The 10174-nt window shown below is 33.1% G+C and overlaps 1 protein-coding gene across 1 annotated transcript in view; it reads left to right on the top strand.

The window, feature by feature from the left end:
* The window catches only part of LOC103604648 (annexin A1-like), a gene marked incomplete at its 3' end in the record, with an annotated part of 46445 nt that extends 38060 nt beyond the window's left edge, over positions 1–8385 (top strand). Inside the window, exon 13 of the mRNA XM_008589221.1 lies at positions 8184–8385. Coding sequence (XP_008587443.1) covers positions 8184–8385 — 202 coding nt within the window. The remainder of the gene's footprint in view (positions 1–8183) is intronic.
* Positions 8386–10174: the final 1789 nt, after the last annotated feature.

Here is a 10174-nt window from a genome sequence, read left to right as displayed (position 1 = left end):
AATGTTTTAGGCTCCAGATTAAAAAAACGAAAAAACAAAAACCAAAAGACAAAAAAACCCCCACCTAATTACTATTATGGCTTAAACTGGTAAGGATTTATTTCTTGCTCATAGCAAGAAGTCTAGAGTTGCGTGGTTTTAGTGTTGCCCAAGAGGCTTAATAACATCAAGGCCCTTCCTTGGGCAGCAACTCTGCAATCTCTTGGCCTTCCCTTCTATCTGAATAGACATCCATAAGATTACCTTCTCCTTTTATGCTATTTTTTGGGGTATATACTGTAGCTAGGTGCAAATAGGGAGGCCCAGCCATTATACTTTCAGCTGTTTACTAATACTCTGACAGTAACCTCTCTCCCAACTATAGTGTGTCTCTGTCTACTTTGGGCTTGGTCACTTTGGGATTCCACAGGAAAACAAATGTTCCTATCCTTCTTGTAGCCTTCTTCTGCACGTTTTGAATTGTCTTCTATATCCAATTTATCTATCAATAGGATTTTACCAGCTGTCTATATTATAGAAATTCAATATTTATGTTGCTGGTCGATGGTATATTTTCTTATTTTACCATCATAAGTAATTTATTCTTCTTGGATGTGTTATCTCAGGGAGATAGAAGGAAGGAAGGAAAAGTCCTCTGTTCAGGTCAGTTTTTTGAACTAAAAGTTAGTAAGTATGATTTAAGAGTGTTTCCATTAAGCTAAACATAACACACAGATATTTTACTTTTCACTTTGCAAATTAAAAGTTAAACAGCAGGGACTTTTTAAATTTTAATTTATCATATCAAATGATTAGTTCACAATGTTTAGTGAAAACCATGAATTCTAAGCTTGACATTAATGAATATTGTATGTGCTAGGAACTGTGATTAGTATTATTTTCCAAATATTATATTATAATATATAATACTATATAACTCAAAGACTACGTAATACAAAATTTGTTTGAATTTTAAAGAATTTAAGACTTACAGAAAAGTTGTAAAGATAGAATAAAGAATTCTCCCATACCTTTCACTTGGATCCCCTAACTTTAATATTTTACCATTTTTTATCTTCTTGTTTTTACTCTCTCTCTCTGAAACATCAGAAAATAACTTTTAGACATATTCTCCTTCACTACTTAATACCTCAGCATGTGTTTCCTGAAAGCAAGGATATTTTCTTCGCAAAACCATAGTAAAATTATCAAATACAAGAAATTAACATTGATGCAAATACTGCTATCTAATCTACAGACATACTCTATAGTAGAGTCTTAAGTGTTTAATTCTGATACTACTCAGTTGAGTGGGAAGAATGCAGACTCTTTTTAATATCTATAGCAGTAGTAATATTAGTTTATCAGGTAGAGCTTTACTTTTTTCTTTTATAAAAATATAAGACATGAATAAACACATCCTAAAAATTTGAGCCTCAACAGGGCTTAAAATTATTCTTGGAGGCATGTTAAAAGCATTTTAGGCCTTTGATAACTCATTAGCTTTTTATTACTTTAGACCAATGTTTCCCAACAGTGGGTCACCCTGGTTATTATATTCTCCTAGTTTCTTGAAATTCTTAGAGCTTACAATAATTGAAATTAAATTGTTTAATTTGTAGTTATTATTAATGTCTTCTCCATTAAAATGCAAGCTCCATTTCTTAAAACTGAATTGCCAGAATCCAATGTAGTTCCCAGAAGATAGAAAAGCTCTTTAAATACTATTGAATGAAAAACTGAACATGGATATTCCTTGTCCTGAGACTATTATAGCTGTGTCCACCTATGAAATTTTAATTTCATTTCATTTATTAACACATTCAAGAAATATTTATTTAACTATTATGCCCTACACACTGTGTTCTTGGGGTCAGAAACTTCATTTATTCCTTAGATAGTGCTATCTTTGTGGTTTTTCTATTGGGGTCAGAAACTTCATTTATTCCTTAGATAGTGCTATCTTTGTGGTTTTTCTAAAATGAACACCAAGCTTGGGTAGTCTACTTTAGACAATTTGACTGTCCGTAATAATCCCTTACCAGTGAAGATGATATGAGAAATATTGTGTTTTTATTTACTAGGGAATTTTAATAAGATAGACATTCTTAAGAATGAGAAATACAGAAAACAAATGATAGCATTTACTATTTTAAAGCTGTGAATTTCTTTTCAAGAACATCTCTACAGTTCTAACAATGCTTCAAGAGAAAAAATGGAATTCTTTCGTGCGGGTTAAATGTTGTTTTAAACCTGGATCCAATCTACCTTCCTTCTTTCACCAATATTTCAAATACCTCACATGTATAATGTTTACTGTTTATTTCTTTATTTATTTCTCAATTGAAGATAGTAAATTTTGGGCACCAAAGCATTAAACTTCTACAAAAGAATAATATTCCAAATATTTTAGATTACTCAAAATTAGAAAGATGGTTATATTTGATGTAGTATATTTTCTAAGTGGCTAAAATATATTTTTTAAAACACACTAACTTTTAGGGCCGGCCTGGTGGCGCACTGGATAGTGCGCCGCTTGGGAAGCGCGGCAGCGCTNATCAACCATCTATACAAGTAAGTGGGCTATTGTCTGTGAACACGTCACTGAAGAACCTAGAAGTATTTTGTGCAATAGGGGTGTAGTTCAGGAAAGTATGATGGACAAGCTCGCATTTTATGCAAGAGGGCTAAGCATATTTTTTTCAGGATGCAAAGAAATTTTTTCAGAATTACAAAGACAATGCAAACAGAAAGACTCTAATGTGTAGAGAAGACTGTAATGGGCAAGAAGTTTAAAAATATGGGGCTGAAAAACTGCCCAAATAAGCAAGACACTAGATCGTGAAGATTTAGTTACTCCATAGCCTAGATATTGCAAATATATATATATACACACATACATATATATATATAAAATGCCCAGCGTATATCTACTACCTTATTTAAGAGTCCTTTGTTCTTTGTCTCATCACAGCTCTCTTTTTACTTCCTCATAACACACATCACAAGCTGTAATACTTTTCTTTTTAACCTGTTCATTATCTGTCTTTCTTGAATGCAAACTCCATGAGAACATGTATCTGATTTGATCGCTGTTGTATTCTGATTATAGTATGTGTTCAATACATATTTTCTGAATTAATACATTGAACAATTTAGTCAATCATATCATTCCTCAGTTCACTCATCTTTGAACAATTTAGTCAATCATATCATTCCTCAGTTCACTCATCTGTACACATAGCTAATAATAGTGAGATTAGAAGGATTAAATGAGATAATCTTGGGAAAATACTTAGAACAGGGATTGGCACCTATAAACAAATATTATTATTTTTCCTTTTATTGTTGTTGCTATCAACATTATTATTAAGAGGATGGAAGCCAGGGAAGGGTACTAGGAGGGAGAATGGAAAAAAAAATAATAAAAAATAAAAAAAAGGAAGGATAAAAGAAAAATGGAAGCAGAAAGGAAAGAGGAAGAGAAGGAAGGAAAGAGGGAGGGAGAGAAGAAAGGGATGAACAACAAAAAAAAAGTCATTGGACTTTGACATAAGCTGGGAAAAAATACTTGTCAAGGCTACAGACTCATTAAAATTCTTAGATACCTTCATACCAGGTTCTTTGGGTAGCATATCCCAATACCACGGTCTCAGAAAAAGACTACCTTCAGTTTTACATTAATCAGTTGATATTCNAGTCACTTAAATCATTTTTCTTAATTTGTGTTTAGATTGTCTGAGAAAGCACCATGTTCCACAGGTAAACCTATTTGAAAAATTCATATTCTTATTTCTTCAGATAGTTTACCTCAATAGCTCTTACTACAGACATATAAAACTTTGTCTTATCAACTTTAGAAAGTATATATTAATATTCCTATTGCAAAAGATGAAGACAGTATCTTTGTTCAACTGTCTGATCTCTGTAGCACCACCTACTCCAACACACATTTGTTAGTTACATCACTGAGTTTTTGTAATAATTGCATATACACATTTAAATGTCGGACAACTTTTGGAATGTTTTAGGCTCCAGATTAAAAAAACGAAAAAACAAAAACCAAAAGACAAAAAAACCCCACCTAATTACTATTATGGCTTAAACTAGTAAGTATTTATTTCTTGCTCATAACAAGAAGTCTAGAGGTGCGTGGTTTTAGTGTTGCCCAAGAGGCTTAATAACATCAAGGCCCTTCCTTGGGCAGCAACTCTGCAATCTCTTGGCCTTCCCTTCTATCTGAATAGACATCCATAAGATTACCTTCTCCTTTTATGCCATTTTTTGGGGTATATACTGTAGCTAGGTGCAAATACGGAGGCCCAGCCATTATACTTTCAGCCGTTTACTAATTACTCTGACAGTAACCTCTCTCCCAACTATAGTGTGTCTCTGTCTACTTTGGGCTCGGTCACTTTGGGATTCCACAGGAAAACAAATGTTCCTATCCTTCTTGTAGCCTTCTTCTGCACATTTTGAGTTGTCTTCTATATTCCAATTTATCCATCAATAGGATTTTACCAGCTGTCTATATTATAGAAATTCAATATTTATGTTGCTGGTCGATGGTATATTTTCTTATTTTACCATCATAAGTAATTTATTCTTCTTGGGTGTGTTCACTGTTATCTCAGGGAGATAGAAGGAAGGAAGGAAAAGTCCTCTGTTCAGGTCAGTTTTTTGAACTAAAAGTTTGTAAGTATGACTTAAGAATGTTTCCATTAAGCTAAACATAACACACAGATATTTTACTTTTCACTTTGCAAATTATAAGTTGAACAGCAGGGACTTTTTAATTTTAATTTATCATATCAAATGATTAGTTCACAATGTTTAGTGAAAATCATGAATTCTAAGCTTGACATTCATGAATATTGTATGTGCTAGGAACTGTGATTAGTATTATTTTCCAAATATTATATTTTATAATATATAATACTATATAACTCAAAGACTATGTAATACAAAATTTGTTTGAATTTTAAAGAATTTCAGACTTACAGAAAAGTTGTAAAGATAGAATAAATAATTCTCCCGTACCTTTCACTTGGATCCCCTAACTTTAATATTTTACCATTTTTTATCTTTTTTACACACACACACACTCTCTCTCTCTGAAACATCAGAAAATAACTTTTAGACATGATTCTCCTTCACTACTTAATACCTCAGCATGTGTTTCCTGAAAACAAGGACATTTTCTTTGCAAAACCATAGTAAAATTATCAAATACAAGAAATTAACATTGATGCAATACTGCTATCTAATCTACAGACACACTCTATAGTAGAGTCTTAAGTGTTTAATTCTGATACTACTCAGTTGAGTGGGAAGAATGCAGACTCTTTTTAATATCTACAGCAGTAGTAATATTAGTTTATCAGGTAGAGCTTTACTTTTTTCTTTTGTATAAATATAAGACATGAATAAACACATCCTAAAAATTTGAGCCTCACCAGAGCTTAAAATTATTCTTGGAGGCATGTTAAAAGCATTTTAGGCCTTTGATAACTCATTTGCTTTTTATTACTTTAGACCAATGTTTCCCAACAGTGGATCACCCTTGTTATTATATTCTCCTAGTTTCTTGAAATTCTTAGAGCTTACAATAATTGAAATTAAATTGTTTAATTTGCAGTTATTTATTAATGTCTTCTCCATTAAAATGCAAGCTCCATTTCTTAAAACTGAATTGCCAGAATCCAATGTAGTTCTCAGAAGACAGAAAAGCTCTTTAAATACTATTGAATGAAAAACTGAACATGGATATTCCTTGCCCTGAGACTATTATAGCTGTGTCCACCTAAGAAATTTTAATTTCCATTCATTTATTAACACATTCAAGAAATATTTATTTAACTATTATGCCCTACACACTGTGTTCTTGGGGTCAGAAACTTCATTTATTCCTTAGATAGTGCTATCTTTGTGGTTTTTCTAAAATGAACACCAAGCTTGGGTAGTCTACTTTAGACAATTTGACTGTCCCTAATAATCCCTTACCAGTGAAGATGATATGAGAAATATTGTGTTTTCATTTACTAGGGAATTTTAATAAGATAGACATTCTTAAGAATGAGAAACACAGAAAACGAATGATAGCATTTACTATTTTAAAGCTGTGAATTTCTTTTCAAGAACATCTCTACAGTTTTAACAATGCTTCAAGAGAAAAAATGGAATTCTTTCGTGCGGGTTAAATGTTGTTTTAAACCTGGATCCAATCTACCTTCCTTCTTTCACCAATATTTCAAATATCTCACATGTATAATGTTTACTGTTTATTTCTTTATTTATTTCTCAATTGAGGATAGTAAATTTTGGACACCAAAGCATTAAACTTCTACAAAAGAATAATATTCCAAATATTTTAGATTACTCAAAAATAGAAAGATGGTTATATTTGATGTAGTATATTTTCTAAGTGGCTAAAATATATTTTTTAAAACACACTAACTTTTATTTTTCTCAAAATATAATGTGCCCAGTTACACATAAATATTAGGTATGGAGAGATGTAGAAAAGTCTACGTAACTTAAAATTAAGGTAAGAATTAAATGCATAATGGATGAGGATCAACCATCTATACAAGTAAGTGGGCTATTGTCTGTGAACACGTCACTGAAGAACCTAGAGGTATTTTGTGCAATAGGGGTGTAGTTCAGGAAAGTATGATGGACAAGCTCTCATTTTATCTAAGAGGGCTAAAGCATATTTTTTTCAGAATGCAAAGAAATTTTTTCAGAATTACAAAGACAATGCAAACAGAAAGACTCTAATGTGTAGAGAAGACTGTAATGGGCAAGAAGTTTAAAAATATGGGGCTGAAAAACTGCCCAAATAAGCAAGACACTAGATCGTGAAGATTTAGTTACTCCATAGCCTAGATATTGCAAATATATATATATACACACACATACATATATATATATAATGCCCAGCATATATCTACTACCTTATTTAAGAGTCCTTTGTTCTTTGTCTAATCACAGCTCTCCTTTTACTTCCTCATAACACACATCACAAGCTGTAATACTTTTTTTTAACCTGTTCATTATCTGTCTTTCTCGAATGCAAACTCCATGAGAACATGTATCTGATTTGATCGCTGTTGTATTCTGATTATAGTATGTGTTCAATACATATTTTCTGAATTAATACATTGAACAATTTAGTCAATCATATCATTCCTCAGTTCACTCATCTGTACACATAGCTAATAATAGTGAGATTAGAAGGATTAAATGAGATAATCTTGGGAAAATACTTAGAACAGGGATTGGCACCTATAAACAAATATTATTATTTTACCCTTTATTGTTGTTGCTATCAACATTATTATTAAGAGGATGGAAGCCAGGGAAGGGTACTAGGAGGGAGAATGGAAAAAAGAAAATAAAAAATAAAAAAAGGAAGGATAAAAGAAAAATGGAAGCAGAAAGGAAAGAGGAAGAGAAGGAAGGAAAGAGGGAGGGAGAGAAGAAAGGGATGAACAACAATAAAAAAGTCATTGGACTTTGACATAAGCTGGGAAAAAAATATTTGTCAAGGATACAGACTCATTAAAATTCTTAGATACCTTCATACCAGGTTCTTTGGGTAGCATCTCCCAATACCACGGTCTCAGAAAAAGACTACCTTCAGTTTTACATTAATCAGTTGATATTCNTTTTCTGAATTAATACATTGAACAATTTAGTCAATCATATCATTCCTCAGTTCACTCATCTGTACACATAGCTAATAATAGTGAGATTAGAAGGATTAAATGAGATAATCTTGGGAAAATACGTAGAACAGGGATTGGCACCTATAAACAAATATTATTATTTTACCCTTTATTGTTGTTGCTATCAACATTATTATTAAGAGGATGGAAGCCAGGGAAGGGTACTAGGAGGGAGAATGGAAAAAAGAAAATAAAAAATAAAAAAAGGAAGGATAAAAGAAAAATGGAAGCAGAAAGGAAAGAGGAAGAGAAGGAAGGAAAGAGGGAGGGAGAGAAGAAAGGGATGAACAACAATAAAAAAGTCATTGGACTTTGACATAAGCTGGGAAAAAAATATTTGTCAAGGATACAGACTCATTAAAATTCTTAGATACCTTCATACCAGGTTCTTTGGGTAGCATCTCCCAATACCACGGTCTCAGAAAAAGACTACCTTCAGTTTTACATTAATCAGTTGATATTCTGGATTGAAAGATCTGACTCTTTTGCATCGCGTTACTGGACCGAGTCGCTCTCGAGAGACCAAATTCCCCTGGCACACGAGCAAAGCTGGGACTCAGGTGCAACAAGTACAGGAACCAAGATTGCAATGGGCTGAGCCCACACGAGTGCTGCCACCTGGTGGACACTGCCGTCTGCGCAGTGGCCTGTCTGATGACAACGTATTTATATTCAGGTAAATGAATTTGTTACTATAAGCTGTATAATTAGATATGAGTTGGAACATGAGTTAAAACAATCTAACATTTGCATGAACAAATAGCAATCATGTAATTAAGAACATTTGTAAAAGACAGCTTTAAATTACTGGCTTCATATTGCAAGAATATGAATATAGTCTTCATTTTTTATGAATAGACTTCATTTTTTAATTGAGGTTGTAGTAATTTACGAAATGGGAAAAATCTTAACATGCTGCTTTAACCTTTATTTATTCAAAGAAAAGATGGTATGTATTTGCTTATGTGTGTATAATATATACTAGCTTTCTGGGGTGTAATAGCTATGAAATTGATAAAGATAATTTTAATGAGAGATGAGAAATTCGGTGAGTAATTTACTTCTTAGAACAAATACAAGAATCTATATAAAATTAATTAAATTTGTTATTTTATTACACTTTATAACTGCCTCCCCTCTCAATGCATGGTAAAAAATCATGAAAGAGATTATTGACAAACTGTTTACCCAGATATCAGGCAATAGGGGAGGACAAACTTCCTCCGAAGTAAGTGGAATTATTTTCTCCCTTTCAAAGACTACAGAATGGGGTACAATCTGGTTTGGTGACCATCATCTCCTCTTCTTACGAAAACATTTATATAGTAAAAGTAAAGCACAAATTATGTTCTGAGACAAATTTGTAGATGCCTTTTCTCCTCTGACAGTGAAGTAAAATATAATATAATGATTAAGGTCATTTTTACCACTAGATGGAGATATTGTCATTTATAGGAGAGAGTAATGTCTGGGTTACGTAGTTTTCTGCCCTCAGAATCAGAGAAGTTACATACGTCCTCTGTGACCCCCCCAGCATGCATTTACTGTCACCCACCCTCCCCCCAACACACACGTGCACATAATAGTGAGTTAGTTTGAAAGGCACGGAGCAAAACTAAAAGACAGCTCTCTATCTCGGGAGTTAATGGATTGCCTACAATGGAGCTACAGAATAAATTCAGAGAGAAATACCCAGCTATGAGTCTTACATCGTAATTACGGGAGTGCAGGGCAGGTTTCTCTTGAAGCGTCGGTGCATTTTGCATGGGTAGGATAGAGCCGTAATCCGATCAGCTGCAACTGCCACAGCAACAGAAGGACCCTAAAAATAGGACCCCTGTGGTAATCTGTCTGGATTACTAAATTCAGTGACGGCTTGGCAACAAATCAGGGAATGTTTGCGGAAAAGGATTTAAATATATCATGAAGTTCTATCTGCATTATGGAGAAATCCATAAGGCCTCCAATTCAGAGGTACTGCTTCAGGGCTGCTTCCAAACAACCAAGCTCATTTTGTCAAAACATCACCTTTCTGTCCTGCCTTTTGCAATTTAATCATGTGAAATCCATTAGAGGGAGTGGGGGGAAAAAGAGATTTCAAAGGGGGCCTAACTACACAATTCTCCTGTGGCTAGATTTTACACCACTGTGTCCTAATGGGTACAATTTAAATTTATTAATGGTGGTAGAGAAATCAAGGAGAAAATATGAATTCTTCTGAAAACATTATTTGAAATAGATAAAGGTAGGATTTTTTTTTAAACTATGCAAAGATGTGTGTGGGTTGTGCATAGGTATATAAACAGAAAGTAGCTAAATATTTTGGGTGTGTTCTAAGTGTTACTGACCAGAGAGAAAGATATTTTTATTGAACACGAACTCAGATTCAGAATCTAGAATAAAGCAAAAATAAATATTTCTGGTGGACACATTTTTCAGCATTTAGGATTAATTATTTTGTGGGC

This window comes from Galeopterus variegatus, unplaced genomic scaffold, assembly GCF_000696425.1.
Source record: "Galeopterus variegatus unplaced genomic scaffold, G_variegatus-3.0.2 Scaffold5304, whole genome shotgun sequence".
NCBI classification, from domain to species: Eukaryota; Metazoa; Chordata; class Mammalia; order Dermoptera; family Cynocephalidae; genus Galeopterus; species Galeopterus variegatus.
This window is presented reverse-complemented; position numbering and strand designations above follow the sequence as displayed.